The sequence below is a fragment of the Varanus komodoensis genome, unplaced genomic scaffold (genome assembly GCF_004798865.1).
Source record: "Varanus komodoensis strain SLA01 unplaced genomic scaffold, ASM479886v1 scaffold22, whole genome shotgun sequence".
Lineage (NCBI taxonomy): Eukaryota > Metazoa > Chordata > Lepidosauria > Squamata > Varanidae > Varanus > Varanus komodoensis.
In genome coordinates this window covers 4,073,295-4,092,353 of record NW_025335606.1, presented here as the reverse complement: position 1 = coordinate 4,092,353, position 19,059 = coordinate 4,073,295, and the positions used below count along the sequence as shown (strand labels likewise).

Genomic DNA, 19,059 nt, shown 5'->3' with positions numbered 1-19,059 from the left:
CACCCCAGGCTTCTGCATGGCTGGGAGTTAATCTCACTGAGATTAAGCGTGTTTACATTGTGCATGGAATATTATTGTGGAAAGTATTATTCATGGAATATTATTCCAGAAGCATTCCTTCAGTTGATTCACTTTAAAAATGGATATGTAGGAGAGTCTATTTGTCAGTGAAAACTGACAAAGAACCAACAATAACTAGTGTTTGTTAATAATAATAATAATAATAATAATAATAATAATAATAATAATTCAATGCCCCTGCTCCTTGATCTGTCCATTCCACATAAGAACAAAGATTGGTCATGGTGGGTAATCCATATGTTCTCAGTGCTGAGAGTGTTTGGGAATCAGAATATTGTAATATATTCAGTGTTTGCACTGAATCAAATACAATGCAACTTTTAAAAAAGGAATTATAAAAGGTGTATATGCATATCACACACACACAGACACACAGAGGCTAGATCTAAGAGAACCAAGACATGTTCTGTTTAGAAGACAAAAAACAGGCAGTTCAGTAACTCCCAGAAATACAGATGTTCCACTTCCTGCCATCCCCAGTGGGAACTCCAGCCATTTGGCAAGTCAGTTGAAACAAGTGATTCATCTTAAGGAAGGAAGGAGAGGCATAGATCTGGGTCATTTGCCCCCAGAGTTTTCATCATCTCTGCTTAATGCATGCTAACAGCAAACATGGATGTTATTACTGTTACTGTTCTTTACTGCTAGGATTACGTTAGCTTGTTTGTTTTAAACTGCTGGAAGATTTGGCCCCAGGAATTAGCGTTGCCTTTGCTATCTGTGTCCAGCTGAGAATGTGAGCTAATCTCCTACAGCGGAGCAGTTAAAATAATTGATGAATGTTTGCTGGATTCCCAAGAGTGGGGAGAAGGGGGGGAGGAGATACTGATTTCAGTTCTGTAGCGTCAGGATTGCGTCAATTTGGGTTTCAACCACGTCTTCAGTCTCAGCGCTCAGTTAGTCAGAAGATCTGAACTACAAGACAAGGGCTCACGAATCACTGTGCAGGAGGGGGAGGACTGATCCCGACGTCCCCTCCCCTTCCCTCCTCTGATTCCGCTCTACCTCCTCCTCTTTCTAAAACCTTCCCGATCTTTCATGCCTGTGTTTTCATCACGTTGGAAAACAAGACTCTCTTGTTTGTCTGTGCCTGTGTGTCTTTTCTCCGTGAGCAGCTGAGCGGAAGGGAAAAGACGACAATTTTCAGCACCTCGGACAGAGCACGCAGGAAACAACATGGCTCCAATTACAGCCAGCAGAGAAGAATTTGGTAAGCATTTTCTTAAAACCTGATTTTGAGGCTTGGTGAATTTCACTCAGGTGCTTTGGAAAGGCAAATAGATGACGGGGCTGTTGCAAGCCCTTGGGAAAAAGCTGGTGCTGGAAGCCAAGGGGCTGAGCATTCTCTGATCTGAGGGCTCCTTTCAAGCATCCTTCCTACGATGCATGGCTTTTATAGTAGTTGTCCTTGTTTGTTTTGTTTCATAGTGCATTGCTTCGTAGTTTAATCTATTTTCACATTGCTCCTTTTACATCTTCCCAATGTTCCCAAATGAAATAAGAGGACTGTGTCTGGGAGTCAGCAGGGCTCAAGAGCAGAAGGGGTATCTTATTCTAATCAATATTCTAAATATTCTCAGAATATTACTCATAACAGCTTCCTCAGAGGGGGGAATAGATGGCTTTTTAATCAAACCGATTAGTCATCCTCCCACTCTTCCAGGTATCTACCCACTCTACCTCTCTGCCCCTGTGTGTCCCTCGTTGTCAGCTATGTTGCCAAGAGAGTGTATGCAAAGTGTTCCCCGATGCTTTTAACCAAGTATCATATTCCATAAAGAAAGTTAAGCAGCTCTGTTGTCTTGTAATATCCGAGGCAGACAATTCTCATTAGCATCATTAACATCCTTTATCAATATTTCTGATCTGCTTAGAGTTCAGGTAAGTAAGCTTGTCCTGTTAGAGACTGGGAGAGAATTGTGTAGACGCATGCATGACAATGGTCCTTATTGCTACTTTAAAAGGGTGGGTCACTTAGTGACTGCTTTCATTGCTGCTGTTATCCTCAAAGCTCTTTGATTTGGATAGTCTTTGGTCCTATTAAAGACAATGGGAAGAAACTCGCTTTCATGCACATATGACAGTTTCCTTGGCCTGTGGAAGAGGCTGTTTAGAGTTTTAAATAGTGGCGGAGTGGAATACTTTGGGTCCTAAGTGAAACTGAACCTGTTTAAATTTGGATTGAGTTTACCTTCAATGAGTCTGGCTTATGTTCTTCCAAATTGACAGTTGAGGTATAACCTGAACTCAAGTTAATCTCTCTCTCATTCTTTCTCTCTCTCTCTCTTAAGAACTACCATATGCCCTTTCTGCATAGCTGCAGAAATGTACAAGCAAGCACTTTGTTGTATGAAAGCAACAACAAAGGCAGATTGAAATCCCAATGGCAGTTTTTGTACAGAACATTTACGTATGATTTCTTCTTCTACCCCCTCCCGTGGGTGTTTGCCAGTTCATTTGTGGCAGCTTGCTTGCCTGATAACTGACTTTATGAGGATAATGAATATCTAACTGCTGCATTCTTGTGATCAGAGGCTGGGTTTGCAACCTGCACCATCATTCCTGCAGTTGAAAACTGTCTGTGTGCAAGCTTCAAAAGAGTATTTGCAAATGTGTCAATTGGCCATTAAAATCTGTTCAGCTGAGTTAATGATCCAACCTGGCCTCTTTCCCAAAGCATCTTATGCAACTTCCATTACCTCACTGCCAGTGGGTTTTGTCTCAAGTCATAGCCACATGTTTTTCTTGAACCCACCCTTCTCTACAACACACACACATACGGGGGAGAGAGAGAGAGAGAGAGAGAGAGAGAGAGAGAGAGAGAGAGAGGTGGAGCCGGTAGCCACATAAGGGGTGGAACTGACCCAATGACCTGTGTTCTATCCCAGTGAAAGATTTCCTGCACACTCTCACATATCTATAACCTGCAAAGAGTAACCTCCTTAGAAATCAATCCTAATAAAAAACAGACAGCCAGAACAGAAAAGCTGCCACATGCTTCAGTTAGATTACTATAAAAGTCCACATTAGCTACCGAGAGCTAATGTTCTGCTTAACCTTTGAACTGAAATGTGTGGGACCCTTCATTTCTCCATGGATTCAACCCAGCCCTTTGCTAAACAAGTGCCTGGATGTGCAACTCCCTTGTGTTTCACCTCTGTCTTTCAAATCAGAGATTACAGTCCCACTTATACTAGTCCAAGAGATCCTTCTTCATCTCAGACCGAAGAACAGACCCAACGATCCTTGAAAGAGAGCGGCCAACTCTCTCCCGCTCCCAGAAAGAGGATTGAGATAGAGGTTTGCTAGAATGCCACCACACTTGTATAAAAGGCACGGTTACCTTTTCTGCATAAGCAATGTCATCGCATTAATATTTCATGAGTTTCCCCATTTTGCTCGGAGAATTTGGAGGCTCCGTCTTGATTGCTGCTCCTAGTGTACAGTGCTCAGACTCACTTAGAAATGTTAGTTATGGGCAGCACTGGATTTCCAATTAGTGGTGTTCATTTAGCCCTGCTCTGCTTACTCATGAAATGCTAATGCCATCCTCATTGCCCCTCTTTTATCCATGCACCAGATGTCATTACAGCTTGCCTACTGTTTTTCCTGTTGCCATTTGGAATGCAAACATTATTCATATGAATCACGAAGTTCAGGGGGAACATATTTAGTTGCCTTGGTTGGAAAATAGGTTCCATTGAAATATCCTGCTGCAGAACTTACCTCTCTTTATACTTCTGAAAGCTGTCTTGTATTTGCCCAGCAATGAGGTAGTTTCAGTACTTAAGGAAAATTAAATGCATGTCCATGTTTGAATTTGCATAGAAAACTGATGCCAGGTTGTGAGAAACATTTTCCTAATGCTCTCTTATCTGCCATTAAAGTTTACATTGTCATGTCAAACCCGAGACCCCCTACAGTTGGACCATAAAAATATGTATCTCATTGAACATGAAAGGAAATCCAAAGTCTAATATTAAAAGTGAATGCCATGCATGCAAATAACACATATTTCCAATTCTCTTTTATCAACTGAATGACAAGTCTAATGTGAAGGATATAAAAGGGAGCTGGAAGAGCTTACAGGTCTACTGAATTCATACATTTTATCTAGGGCAGCAGCAAAATTAAATAGAAGCATGCTTTTATTCTAGCCATGATTGTTGAACTCTGTTTATCTCAGCCATGAGTGCAGCACAGACACCCCGCAGCCAGAGTTTTCCATGCATGTTAATTCCTGCAGGGGGCACAAAATGTATATACTTCCTCTTGGATAGTATATCCCACAGTTCATTCCCTCTGCTTCACCACTGGGCAGTTCCTGCTAAGTTATCTGAACTATCACTTGTGAACGCTGAAGTCTACCGTTCATGCATTTGTCGCCATTTGCTTTGACTTGCAGATGAAATTCCAACTGTGGTTGGAATCTTCAGTGCCTTTGGGCTGGTCTTCACTGTCTCCCTCTTTGCTTGGATCTGCTGCCAGCGCAAATCTTCCAAATCAAATAAGACCCCTCCTTACAAATTTGTCCATGTGCTGAAGGGTGTTGATATTTATCCTGAGAACCTCAACAGCAAGAAGTTTGGTGCGGAGGACAAAGGGGAAGCCAAGAACAAGCCTGTCATGCCAAAGAGTTCTCTCCACCTCGACCTGGAGAAGCGCGATCTGAATGGCAACTTCCCCAAAACAACTCCTAAAATAACATGTTCTTCAGATGTTGAGAACTTTACTCCAAAGCTTTTTCCGGAGAGGGAGAAAGATTCTGTGTCCCCTGATAGCTTGAAGTCTCTGACATCCATATCTTCTGAAGAGAAGCAAGATAAATTAGGGACTCTCTTCTTCTCCATTGAGTACAACTTTGAGAAGAAGGCTTTCATGGTGAACATCAAGGAAGCTCGTGGCTTGCCAGCCATGGATGAACAGTCAATGACTTCTGATCCATACATCAAAATGACAATACTTCCTGAGAAGAAACATAAGGTGAAAACTCGAGTGATGAGGAAAACTTTAGACCCAGCTTTTGATGAAACCTTCACCTTTTATGGGATCCCTTATACTCAAGTTCAAGATCTGAGCCTTCACTTTATGATCCTGAGTTTTGACCGGTTTTCCCGGGATGACATCATTGGAGAAGTCATCTTCCCTCTGTCAGGGGTTGAGTTGTCTGAAGGAAGGATGCAGATGAACATGGAGATCATCAAAAAGAATGTTAGGGTAACTGATCTTAAATCTTATTTCTTATGAATAATGCCTTTCCTTTACCCTATCTCAACATGTACAAACTTTTAAAATGCAATAATATCTAACAAATAATATATATATTAAGTTATTACTATATTTGACGCTCTCAGCAAGACTAAATATTCCCTTCACATTTATAGCAGGCCAGGTAGAAAGGCTGTTGTCATTTATTGACGGTCCAGTGAATGCTCAAAGAGAAGGGGCCTGCGCATTATGGAACATAAAATGAAAAAAGGAAAATAAGACCTAATGGATCTAAATGTGTTTTTTCCATTTGTTCCAAGCAAACGAATGGAGTACTCTAGTTAGAACCCAGAGTCACTCAGAGAGTACAAGCCGACACCACAAAAGTACTCCCATTTTTTTTTCTCAAAAGTTGTACAAAAGGAAGACAGGGAAATAGGAACGTGCTTCCTGTTGTGTCAGGACACTGGCCAGCCATCTCAGTACTGCCTCACCTGGCTGAAAGCAATTCTCCCAAATTTTCTGACCCTACCTGGGAATGCTGGGGGTTGAACCTGGTACCTTCCACAATCAAGGCATGAGTCTGCCACTGAAACGTAGCCCACCTCTGAAGAGACAGTCCAGCCCTGCAGTCCCCCATACTGACTCAAATGAAAAGTTCTCATACCAAGGAGATTTTGGTATGGGAACACCTGCAGAAACACCATGTTACAAAGTGCATGCCTTTTTCTGGCAACGTAAATGAACCACGTGTTTTTCAGCAGAGCACTTAAGAGGGATGAGATTGCTATGACAGCAATGTCCACCTCTGATTGCTGTCCAAAAGCATCATGTCAAGTTTAATCACAAGAAAAGTAGTCATTGGTGGGTTGTGATGTCGACAAAACCAGCTATAATTCATCCATGCTGCACTGCAAAGAAAATTGTTAAACAGAGCCCAGGGCATGTAACAGTAACGGCTTTAATAATAAAATTGCATTTCATAGGGGAAGAAGCAGATAGATGCTGGTCCTTGTCAAGCATGAATAAAGCAATCTAATACATAGAGATGAGCCGTCATAGAATCAAGATGTTAGATTATGGCCAACAGTCAGTTATATGTGGATGACTCAAAGGGAAGGACAGACGTCCCAACAGACCCCTGTTTGACTCAAGACAAGTGACTGTAGCAAGTGAAGCACAAATGATTTTAGCAATGCAGCTCCCCTTCTACCAACACTCCAACTTCTAGGAAATTATTACTAATATCTGCTCCAAGTAATCCAAAATGAGTTGGAATAAAAGTTAATAATTATATCAATGAATTGCAGCTCTAGGCATGGCCAAGACAAGAATGGATAATGTATGTTCATAAATAAATGCTACATTCTATACTAACACAAAAACCTAGGAGAGCTAAATTGGGATAAGGTAAATTAACTCAGCAACCTTTGTTAAAAATCAAGAGAGATTTCTGGAATGGGTGAGCAGGTGGAAGAATTGGTTGTGGGAGCAGAATTTAAGCCATTTTCCCTCCCAGTTTTTCACCCCTCCCCCATTTACATCTCCCCATGTTGAATTCCAAAGACGTGTCATTTCAACGCTTAAGCAACCTCCCTTCTGCATCAGCTCTCTAGTTTTCAAAAGTTGCTTAGTGTGTGGCCCTGAACTCATTTACACATCTTGAATGATACTACTGGGTTTTCCACATGCTGTGCTAGCAAACTTCATTATCTGAATGGTCATCCTTCTGTCATCAAATCAGTACCTATTATTATTATTATTATTATTATTATTATTATTATTATTATTATTATTATTATTACATTTCTATACCGCCCCTTGCCGAAGCCTCGGGGCGGCTTACAACACAATAAGATACATTGAAATACAATAGAACATAATAAATTACCAATAAATACAAAAATACAAAAAATACACTGAGGGAAGTAACAATGAAACTTGTGAGGAGCCCAAGCTTTGTAGGAGAGAGAGAGAAACAGAGAAAGGCTTAATCAGGCAGAAGAAACATCTGAAAGAGGACTGAGTTCAGTGGTTAAAAGTTCTTGGATAATTATTGGGGTAGGCACTGAAAGCCAGTAGGCGGAGTAAGAGAGACTCTGGATGGTTTGGAACTTGAACTGGTATACTCGGCACTGCAACATTATCTTGCAGTTCCCACTTGTGCTTAACGAGATCACAATTGGAGTCTTAATACACCAGCAACCATAAGCAGCTTTCCATGGTTGATGATGTGGAAGACAGGTAGCTGAAATAGGTTGTAGAAAAGACGTGTGCCATTTGGGAAGGAATGGCTCACATAGGGAAAAGAAACCAATCACTGCAACAATAAAACAATACACCCATCTACACTACTGCTTTTCACCCCAAAATGAAATTATGTCCCATTTTTGTCCTGCAAAGGGACAATCCACTCTGTTATCTCAAGGTTCTACCAAGTCTCTTTTCTGGATATGTAGGTGAAACATGATTTAAAGCACAATTCTGTGCACCTTTAGATAGGAAGAGGTCCTCCTGTTCCAGCCTGTTATGTTATGTTATGTTTGCACCCCCACCTTTCTATTAAAAATGGCACACAGGTTACCTTACAGGACCAATTAAAACATTAATCAACCATTATAATGCAACAGCAGCATAACAATTACAGAAAAAATATTAAAATCAGCCTCAAACCCATCAAATTCAAGTCAATTTTTTTCTTAAATACAGCAGCCCTTGTCAACTTTTGATGGAAGGTCATCCAAGAGGGGACATCATAGAATGACCTCCATCTTAAGAGGTTCACATCAGAATGGACCTCACAGTTGCTGCCCACAATGATAGTTTTATCATTGCATCTTTGATTGCTTGACAATTGTCTCTTGACTAATTGAAAAGCGTTGGGATTGATACTGGTTGACATGAAGGGGTCGTGGCTTGGTGGTAGATCACATACGTTGCATGAAGAAGGTTCTGGGTTCAACCCTCAGCATCTCCACATAGGAAGGAAAAGCCCCTACATGAAACCACAGAATGCCTCCATCAGTCCACATTGCCATCATGAGCCAGAGGCCTTTCTCACCATGAGGCAAGTTCCTATGCCTCCAATTTACCCTGATCCCCTTCTTTGATAGAGGCTTGTGCATTTGGAAGAGGCCTTCCTCTTTGGACTGCAACCTTCAGGATGCCCTCTGGTAGCAACTGAGAAGCAGCCTTTCTTCCAGGCTTTCTGGTAGCACCCTCCCCTCTGGTATTCAAGAGGCCTCACTTGTGACATATTTCAGGTGCTTGTTCAAGACCCATCCACTTATCAGAGCTTTCCCCGAATGATCGCACTTCACCATCAATTTATTTAATATTCACTACGCATTTGGTTATTTTAACTGATGGGTTTTGTATTTATTAAGATGCTTTTAGCTATGGGAAGTGAATGATGAGGATGATTATGAGAACGTGTTATGTGCAACAATTAAGTTGGCTAGTCCTCATCTCCTGGCACCCCATCAAGGGGTCAAGAGTTACACCAACTTTGTCTGATTCTGAGAGTTGCCGCCTAGGCCCGCACCCAGCAGATGCACATCTTGGTTCTTCTCAGAACCAGCCAGAGTACTGCTTGGATGGCCTTGAGATACACCCTCCACTTCTTTCATCTCAAAGCCTGGAGCCCCACAATTCTCTGCTGCCATCCCCTTTTCCTCCAGCAAGTCCAAATCCAAGAAGAACTGCCCCTCTCTTCCCCAAACCTCGTGTACACAGAGTTTTAGTCATTTCAGTTATAAATCCCATTTTAACCTGAGTCACTACCCAGCAGTCCAATCAAAGTAATCTGACTTGCCTGGAGGAGGGCCAATGCAAGGATACCATCTTCATCAGTGGAGATAAACTTAAATCCAAGTAGTCCATAATTAACCAAGTGGTGAGCTGTAAAGGTACAATCTGCTTCCTAATAAAGTCAGTGGCAAGACTCACTTGACCTTAATAGGTATGTGAGTATCATCCTGTATCCTTATGGCTGTGATCCATGAGCAATTAACGGATAGTACTTACACAACCAACCTTTGAATGTTCAATCCATTTAGGAGAAGCTCCCAGTAGTCCATTAAACCTCAATCAAACTATCAGAGTAAGTGGCTTTTAGGGTCCAGGCATTAGTCTTGTGGCAGCAGTGCTGAGCACTTCACTTGGCTGTAAGCGCCAGTGAAATCTGCAGGGCTTCCTTCCAAGTCTGTGTGTTTAGCATCAGCTTTCAAATCAGCATGGAAGTAACTTCAGCTTCGGTGGCAGCCCATTTCTTCTAAGGATTTCTAACCTAACCCTTCATGTGGACCTGCCTGCGTATTGACTTTTCAGTAATTGCTTTCAAAAGATCAAGCATCAAATCAAATTGCTTCAATGTGTACCAAGCAATATTCCCATCTGTAGTGTTTTATGGCTTCTAATGCAACAAGCCCCTATTTGTGACCCAGAGTGCTGAAGATTGTTTGGCTTCTGTTTCCTTACTTATATATTTTGCTTTGGAAGATGACTATATCGGCTTTGTAAAATCCAATTTGGGCCTGATTAGTTTCTCCAGTCCATTGAAATGCTAATCCAGCAGCTATTATTTGTGACAACATTTCAATAGACTGGCTGACCAAAGGTTCCATCCCGTATTTGAGTGTTTAAGCGCACAGAGACGCATATATCTCATAATATTGGGTTGCACATGCAATAAATCTGAATGCCCTCCATGGTCTTGGGGTAAAAAGAAAACCAACCCTTTCCAAGTGGTAATTCCCACCCCACCCCTGATTCTGCCTTCACTTCTATATGCTGAAGGCCCTGTGTGATCACCGTCACCATAGGAAGACAAGGTCCTTGTCACAAATTCGGCATGTGTACCCGGGCTTCAGCGCTCCTCCTACCTTGCTCATCCTTACTACCCCTCTGGAAAGCCCCTCATGAAAGTCAAGGGCAGGGAAGTGGGGATCCTCATACCCTCAGGCAAATTTCTGGGGTCACAATCTGGACCTCCCTAGAAGGCCACATGGAGTGGCCTTTCCCTTGGCCACTGCACAATTGGTGGGCTTCCGACATTTCCATTTGGGCAGAGCAGTCCTCTGGGATTCTTCCTATGGGATTATGAGCAGTCCTATGGGATTATTCAGATTCCAAGATCCCAGGTAAGAGAGTGCATTGACCTTGAATTTGCGGGTCTAGGCTCAACCCCTCTCCCTCCTCCCAGCCAGTGTGGGGAATCAACATGGCTTCTTTCCCTGAGATCACAGGAATGACCCTGGAGAGGGGTAAAGGGGGTGTCTGGGGGGCAGGGAGTGAGTGGGACTGTGGTTGCCAGGATGTAAGGTATCCTGAAGATGCTCTACCAGAGCACTGTGCTTTCGTCCTCCTCCAGAGCACTGCAGCTAGACGGCTGTAATCAGCCATTCATCTGACTTGCAGGATGAAAGGACCAGGGGGTGGGGTGGGGGTCAGAGACGGCCTCCTCTGCTTCTTCTCCCCTGCACAGGATGCCCATGATCCTCTGAGCTAGGAGACATCCTAGCTGGATGGTGCCCAATAAGACTGGAGTGACTCCTGAAGTTTACTCGCCAGCAGTAAGAGCTTGAAGCTAAAACATCTTTGTAATCCTCTAGAAGTCTTCTGGGCGTGGAGAGTTGCTGATTTCTCTTTGTTACCAATCCACAACGAACACTCTCACTGTGGTTGTCTTAAAGGCCAGACACCTACCCAAAGCTGACGCTTCAGGATTATCAGGTAATTTCAAATGGACATGTTCTTGTGCTGATGCATTCGTAATTACATGCAGCCTTTGAAGGGACTTAGCATTTGGGCCAAGAACCTTATTAACTCATATGTTATCTATGATGTACTAGATGCACTTGGGCCTGTTCCTTACCGGATCGGCAGGTTTTCATGCCTGCATGGAGGTATTAGGATGTGTGAAAGTCAATGGCATGCTTACAGAAATGCCCACTGAGTGCCATGATGGGGAGACCATGGGTTTTGGACAATTTCTTCTCATGTCATCATCATCCAAGACCACACAAGGAAGACATCTTGTATGGCACTTTCCCTATAATAATATTTCAGAGGGTAGCATTGGGTGGAGCTATCAGGAAGTGATGATTTATCTCCCTCAGTGATATCAAGGAATCCCTTACAGTTCATCACAATGGAATGCTTATACATTTCTATTGAATTTATATTTGTTATGTTTTGGTCAAGGTCATTGGACATAGTAACGCAAAGGCATAATAGTCGATATTCAAAATGAGTTTAGACAATGGGGCAACATGAAGTCAATGTAAGAGAACAATAGTGGAATTTACAGAGTAACATATGGTTCATTGTAAACACAGCCATCATTTCCCAGCAGTCAGCAAAAGTAACTACTTCAATATGGCTGCACGGCTACCTTGTTATGGTTAGTGAGCAGAGAGATTATTTTTTTTGCTACAACTGCTAACCTTTATTATGACTAGAGATAGGGACCAATCCTACATCCTCCAAAATCTGGGCTGAAACCTCAGCTTCTGGCTGGGAAAGAAACATTCCCAGAGTCTATTGATTTCAGTGAGTTCCGGGCCAAACTGGAAGTAAAAGAAGAGGAATACATTTTTCTATCCTTCTTGTATTGGGAGCTTTGGTAAAGGTGAGTAGGGTTGGTTTCCCTACTTAAGAATACAATCAGTATTAGGGGAAAGTTATCAGAGGTTTTGAGTTAGGTCTTCTACTGAAAGGATAACCTCCCTTAGAGGCAGTGGGGTTTGTCATGGAGTAAAGTATAAAACCCACTCTGGATTCTATGATTCACTCCAAAGATTTTGGTTATTTTTGGAACAGAGTAATTATGAAGCACCAACAACTTCTGAAGTGGAACTGGCATACCCCTAGTCTAAATCCTTAAATAACTGCAAGATAAACTTGCAGAGATTATGAACAGAGATCCATGCAAGCCTGCTAGTTTTGCTGTCATGGAACATGTTTCCTGTGAAATACCAGAGGTACCTTTGTTCAGTTTTCCTTGACTCAGGACTGTTTGGGTAAAAATCAGGGTAAGAACCTACATCTAAAGGAGGCGGAGAAAAGCCTGTTATTTAGACTCACAGTCCCTGGTCCCATATGGTATCAAACCTTTGTTGGATTTTGCTTATCTTTACAGATCCCTATGTCAAAGTGAACCTATACCATGCCAAGAAAAGGATCTCCAAAAAGAAAACCCATGTCAAGAAGTGTACCCCCAATGCAGTGTTCAACGAACTCTTTGTCTTCGATATTCCCTGTGAGGGCCTTGAAGAGATCAGCATTGAATTCTTGGTTTTGGATTCAGATCGGGGATCCCGGAATGAAATAATTGGCCGGTTAACCTTGGGGGCATCCGCAGAAGGAACAGCTGGAGAACACTGGAAGGAAATTTGCGAATATCCTAGGAGACAAATCGCCAAATGGCACATGTTGTGTGATGGCTAACAAAGTCACAAGAAGTTGGGACTCTTAAACACAAATTCCATAGGCAAGGATCAATTTTCTTTCTTTGCATTGTATAATCACAGGCCAATGCCATTTAAAAAAAAGCCTTTCTTTGTTATTGTTGAGACTGAATGGAATGATCAGAACAAAAGGTAACTAGATTTTCTCATTCAGTTGACACTATTTTCCCCCAAACTCTAAAGAACTCGACATAATTTCATCAGTGATTCATAATCTACTGGAATTTGTACAGCTATAGAGACACAAAGTGCTGTAAACATAATTAAGAAGGGTTTCTTTTTCCTCATTACTGAAGTACCAGGAATCCTAGATTGTTGTTGTCACACAGATGCTAATAATCTCATTAATATATGTTGATAGGTTTAGAAACACTTGTGTTTTGTAAAGTTTAAAATCATAAAGCTGTGCAGATAGGTTGTGTGGGTTGCTTCATAACATATCACAAGCCTTTCTTTTTTGAAAGTCCAGCCACTTTTCATGAAGTTAGGTTTTTATACTTTGAGCAATCCAAAGATTCAAGACATTCGTGACAACTTACATCATGTGTTCATAGTCCAGTTTGTTCTTTAATATGGGCTATATTTTAAATTATGAAAAATGATTCCATCCAGTATGACAGAGATGCATTCAAAAGTATGTAAGTATCACCCAAACAATGCATTTTGTTTAATAGCTGTCTAGTTAATGACGTAGGTGAGTATAAATTGTATTGAATGGTGAGGATCTGTGCTTTAAAAACCTATGGTTGTTCTTATTGACTGCAAAAGGCAAACGTTTCTAACCCAGGCGAAACCAAGTAAATACAGTGAACTGGTTTGCACAATTAAAACCTTATGCCATGGTGACTTGGGGTGATCAAGGCACATGCCAGGTTTAACTTGCATAATCACTGCTCAGCCAGAGATGGTCCCATAAACCAAACTCAGAAATCTTGATAATCCATGAGCTACATTGTCTTATTCCAGAACTGTTTAGCTTTCTGGATATTGGGATTCAGACAGGTGGCTGAGTAGAGAATATGGAAATCGCATTTCATATGCACTGGCATCTTTCATGAATCGCAACAAGCCAATGTGGATTATGTGAGTCACAATGGTCACTTGGGGAAGCAAAAGAAGCTACAGTGGCTAATCTGTCTTGTCCTGTCGACGGTGCACTGTATTACTGCCTTCCCACACTGGGTACATCCCGACTTGGCCCATGGGGTGTTGGGGATGGCTTCCAGCCACCTTGTGCCCCAGGGACTGTTACAGGCTGGTTACCCCCACCCCTCAGTTTTGGATAGCGCAGCAACAGTGTATATGGAAATGAGGCCATACGTGACTGGCACGCACAAGGTGGAAAAAGAAGCCACTGTGGGTCCTTTTTTCCAATTGAAACAAAACTTGTGACTCATTTTCGTTGTGCAACCCACCCCATTCTAATGGATTCTAGAAAAACAGCCTTTCTGCTCATATTTTGGAACAGCTGTGGACGAACAGAAACTTCTTTCTTATATGTTTCTATTTGCTTTCTTACGCAAACCACATTTTTTAAAAAGTAAAATAAATAAAAAAAAATAAAAATGGGATATACGTATGTACTAAGCACTGATGCTGCAAAAGCCTCCCCTTGAACCTGGGGCAAATTGATCCGTGGGTTTTTGCAGAATCAAGCTCCCAACTAACTTTATACCTCCTGCTGACTCACATGTGAATGAGCTGCATTACTGTAGCAACCCAGCCCCCATTGCGTGTGCCATTGAATGATTGTGTTGAAAATTGAAGGGATGGCGGGCAGAAAACACGAGGAGCATAATACTGCGGTGTGTAACATGCATGTATCATATAATCAGAATTTTTGTTTTTGCCAGATATGGGAAACAAAGTGTAACTTAAGGGTAGGCCTACACACCATGTGACCCACCAAACCAAGCGCAGGTATGTACGAAGTTCTGTCTCCCACTGGTTTTGCATTCCTAGGCAGAGTATACATGTAGAAGGTTGGCCAAGACCTTCGTTTTACGTGGATGATGGGTTGCACTGAGTGTGGTGGGTTTCAAATTGTGCAGACCTGCACAAAGCAAGCAAATGCACAACAATTCCCTTGCTGGAGATCTGGGAAACTTACTCATATGTTTACACTAGAATAAATGTTCAGCTGTCCAATTAGCACAATTGCAGCAGAAGTGTTTCTTATCCTACCTGCTTTGGGGGGATATTTGAAATACTGGGATAATGCTTCATTCCAGCACAACCTGGGATACCCTCCAGAATCCCGTTTGCCTCTGCATGAGTGCTATTAGGATGCCCCATGGAGAAATGTACGTGAAGAACACAATGACACACTGAGCTGTCTTTATGAATTTCCCTTGGTTGCTCCGGCAAGCAGGAGTCAGCCAGAGTCTTGTATCCTGATTATGCAACCCTTCTTGCCAGTGGTGTATGGATAGCCAAGTCCAGGGTTACGTTATCCAGACATTTGTCTCCATGGAAATCATTCTCAATAGACTCCAGTGGAGGCCAAGTTCATGTGGAAAGTTTAGGACCTGAGTTTCATGTTGTGGAAGGGTCGCGGAATCATCCTATTGCTGTGAATATGTTTGGAAAGAGGTTGCGAAGACTGTGATAGGGTATGTAAAGGACAAGCTGCTTTAGGGTGACTTTCTTGTATCTCTGTAACCTGCTAAAGCAATGTATTTCTGGAGCAGTGCCAGAGACCTGTTGGAGACGTGAGCATCTTGACCCACACTGCCGATTAACACTGAAGTATCAGAGTTTTGAGCCAATCTTGGTCCCAACCTCATGTCTTGATTCACCGATACGTGGTTACCTATGTCATGGCAAACTGAGACTTGTGTTCTGGGGCTACACTAACCTTTACATGCGATCTCTGTCCCTGGCTTGTTACTTCATCATTGCTAGTCGATATCCTGGTGCAAATGCTGGGGAAAGACTACCATTCCCATTGACGGCATTGGGACTAGAATGGCTGAAATCCAAGTACTTTGGCATAACAGAATGGTGGGACAGAGTCAGTGTATCCAAAGCATAAGTAATGAGAAAAGATTAGACCTGTTACCAACAGAATTTGGGTTCTAGCACACACTGCTGGAGGCTTGTGTAGTATTGTCACCAGAGCCAGAATTTGGCCAGAACAGGATGAGCAAAGACTGGAATGTGAAATATGCAACAAGTATAACTGAAGGAATTCCATTTGGAGTCTTTCAGGGTTTTGTGTTGGTAATTTATCCAGGTTTTTGAATGATGTGTTTGATATAACAGTGTTTATATAAACTCTAAGGCATTTTCACAACATGCTTTTTATTAAAATACTCTATGTAAAAATAATAATAATGCAACTTGTGTATATAAAGGATTCAAATCTATTTTGTTTTGTTTAGACAATTTGTAGGCCAGCATCTGTCCAGGCTTGAAATCCTCAGACTGCTTACTCCAGGGTAGACCCATTAAAATTAATATGTATCAGTCCTGAAGTTACCACAAAGGCCAATGAAGTCAACAGGGACACTCCAGTGGGCTTTAGAATGGTCTTTAGAAGAAAAATGTATATTGATCCCCAGTTGTCTGTTGAGTGGAATAGCGAAAATGATGACGTCACATCCAGATGGTGAGTGAAATGACTAAGAGTTTCAGAAAGAAATCTCATCCTTATGAAGCTGATTGGTGGGAGGCTCAGGTCAGATAGAAGAAGTTCTTCTCTAGAGAGAGGAAAGTTCAACTGTGGAATGTGCTGCCATGGGAAGTGGTGATGGCCACCAATCTGGATGGTGGCCATCTGGGTGGCTTTAAAAAGAGACTGGACAGATTCATGAGGGAGGAAGCTATCCATGGCTACCAGCCATGCTGGCCATGTGCTCCCTCCTTTAACAGAGGCAGTGTGTCTGCCTACCCAATTGCCGAGGAGCCTGGGCAGGAGGGGTCATGCGCCCGTCCTGCTGGAGAGGTCCTGTGGGCAGCTGATTTGCCAACGTGTGTATGGAGTGCTGGACTGGATGGACCTCAGGTCTGATCCAGCATGGCTGTTCTTATGCTCTTATCCTAAATTTAATCAAAAGATCAGAATGTGACCTTCAAGGCCACAGGCTTGAAAAAATCTGTATGAGCTTAAATTTTCACCAGGACTGATTGAAGGTCCTATTTGAGCAGAAGGAGCAATATTTGTCTAACCCAGTGGTTTTCAAACTGGATCCTAGGTTCCTTGCAAGTTTCCACCATAATAAGAAAGGAATAAGAATGTGGGCAAGCTTCCCTGAATAAGGTATATCATCAGTACGATGTCTTGGGATGAGAGTGGGGGATTGAAAGTCCTCGTATAGCGATGGCCAGGGACCTGACACATCTGGCCAGAAATCCTTTGTTAATTGAGGCCATGATTCAGAACATGATGTTTCTGAGCGCACGATTCCCCCCAGAATCCTCTGTGACATTCAGGAGTTTATGTAGAAAGGGCTCCCTGGAGGGAGAGTGTTTGAAATCTCTGGTATAACCCCTAGCTAGCACAACAGTTCTAGTTATATTGTCTGATGATAGGCGTTCGTGACTATCCCCTAGTGGGTCCAAAGCTCTCCCTTCAAATATATGCCTTGCTTTCTTTGATTTCAATAAAACCGAGTGTTGTGACAATCTGTCATTTTGCCACCCAGTGGGCACTATCTAAAAGACTGCTCTTGGTAGCCTGCAGGATAATTTTCCTACTGGTCAAATGACAGCTATAGGGGTCAGGAGAACAATTCTTTTCCACTGGGCACATTGTAAATAAGGGTCCTTTTTTAGATCTTAAGAAATGTTTGTCTTGCCAAGTCCAGTTCTTAACCCATCCAGGAACCAGATGCGATTGAAATACATGTGTTCATGCCTTTCAGAGATGGAGAAAAATATCGATTGCTGTTTTATAAAGTATTTGGTTCTTAATGTGAATATCTTAAAATCTGTTAAGGATAATGTCCTGTATTAAACATGTAACATAATGTTTGTCTAAGTAGATAACAGCAACAAGAAAATGATTACCCTGAACGGGAGTTTATTCATGTTTGAAGATCTGTTGTAACTCAATAACCAATTTGTTAATGATGTTGTACATTCAATAGAAGTAATTTGGGAGGAAGCATGTGTCGGAGGATTTGTATGTCTTTTGTGCCGGCTCTGTATGTTGTGCCATGTATGTAAGACAAGAATAAACGGCTACTTTCATTCATTCCATCCCAACCCAAATATGTTTACAGACTCACACCAATCTGCTTCACATGATTTTCTCAGGCTGTAGTCCTAGGCAGACGTGTCTGGGGGTAAGCCTTGTTGAACTTTGTAATTTCCTTCTGAGCAATCCTGCACAGGATTGCACTGATAGAGTGAAATCCAATTTCCTACAACCTTTTAAAGAGACTGTGTCCCATTTTCATGCATCACAATAACACTTAACGTTTGTGTAGTGTTCTACATGCATTATTTACTTGTAGTTCTCAGAACATGACTATAAGATGGATGAATATTAGGGTACCATTTCTCCAAGTGAAGGGGCCAGGCTGAGAAAGAGAGGAGGAGGAGGAGGAGGAGGAGGAGGAGGAGGAGGAGGAGGAGTCTTACATAAGGTTGCCCATTAGAATAAGACAGAGAAGAGTCTTCCTGATTCACTGCTAGGTTGGTTTCCATGACTTCAGCTCACTTTCAGAGGATAGAGTCAAAGATGCTAGTCAACAGCATGGCTGAGAACAGACAAATGGTCATGCTGGAGCAGGCCAAAGCCCTACCTAGCCTGGCATTGCAGGTACACAGTGGCCAATCTGATGCCCCTGGGAAGGCCATCTGCAAGAGTGCGAGCATCATGCCACTCATTTCCTTGCCAGCTGGTACTCAGGTGTGTCCTGCTGCTGCCCCGGGAGACAATACATAGCCATCATGAGTAGCAGCAATTAGCTGGAACGCACAATGTTGGGGTCCTGTGGTCCGGGTGTGGTTGAAGCTTGGACCAAAAGAGCATGCTCAGCTCTTCAGCTCCAACAAGGAAGAAAAGGTGAGCATTAATACAATTGATAAACCCCAACACAGATGTGGAAGACATTGTCCCCTGCAAATGTCGTTGGACTCAAACCATCAGCCCCAGCCAGGGGATGGGAAGGGATCAAGAGGGTTGTAGTCCAACTGCCTCTAAAGGATCACTGGTTCTGCACGTTTGCCCTAAGTTGGTTGTATTAAGAAAAAGGCAAAAATGGTGAAGAAAGACAAGGTCTCAGCTCGGGGGATCTTTCACCTGGAAGGCCTACACGGGTCTTAGCGGGAGTAAGAAATTTATTTATCTATT

At 42.4% G+C, this 19,059-nt stretch overlaps 1 protein-coding gene across 2 annotated transcripts; it reads left to right on the top strand.

Moving 5' to 3' along the window:
- Positions 1 to 1,009: 1,009 nt before the first annotated feature.
- Positions 1,010 to 17,960, top strand: SYT4 (synaptotagmin 4). 2 transcript variants are annotated; one of them, XM_044431593.1, is made up of 4 exons: positions 1,010 to 1,291; positions 4,487 to 5,298; positions 10,905 to 11,022; positions 12,431 to 17,960. In XM_044431593.1, the coding sequence occupies exons 1-4, from the start codon at positions 1,258 to 1,260 to the stop codon at positions 12,736 to 12,738; spliced, it is 1,272 nt and encodes a 423-aa protein (XP_044287528.1). In that variant the 5' UTR covers positions 1,010 to 1,257; the 3' UTR covers positions 12,739 to 17,960. The 2 variants fall into 2 exon arrangements, with proteins under 2 accessions (XP_044287528.1, XP_044287527.1); XM_044431592.1 differs by having other exon boundaries at positions 1,013 to 1,291; positions 10,902 to 11,022.
- The last annotated feature ends 1,099 nt before the right edge of the window (positions 17,961 to 19,059 follow it).

Coding starts and splice junctions, on each gene's coding strand:
- SYT4 (XM_044431592.1), top strand. CDS start 1,258: ATGGCTCCAATTACAGCCAGCAGAGAAGAATTTG. Junction 1,292..4,486: donor AGCCAGCAGAGAAGAATTTG/GTAAGCATTTTC, acceptor TTTGACTTGCAG/ATGAAATTCCAACTGTGGTT. Junction 11,023..12,430: donor TGACGCTTCAGGATTATCAG/GTAATTTCAAAT, acceptor TTATCTTTACAG/ATCCCTATGTCAAAGTGAAC.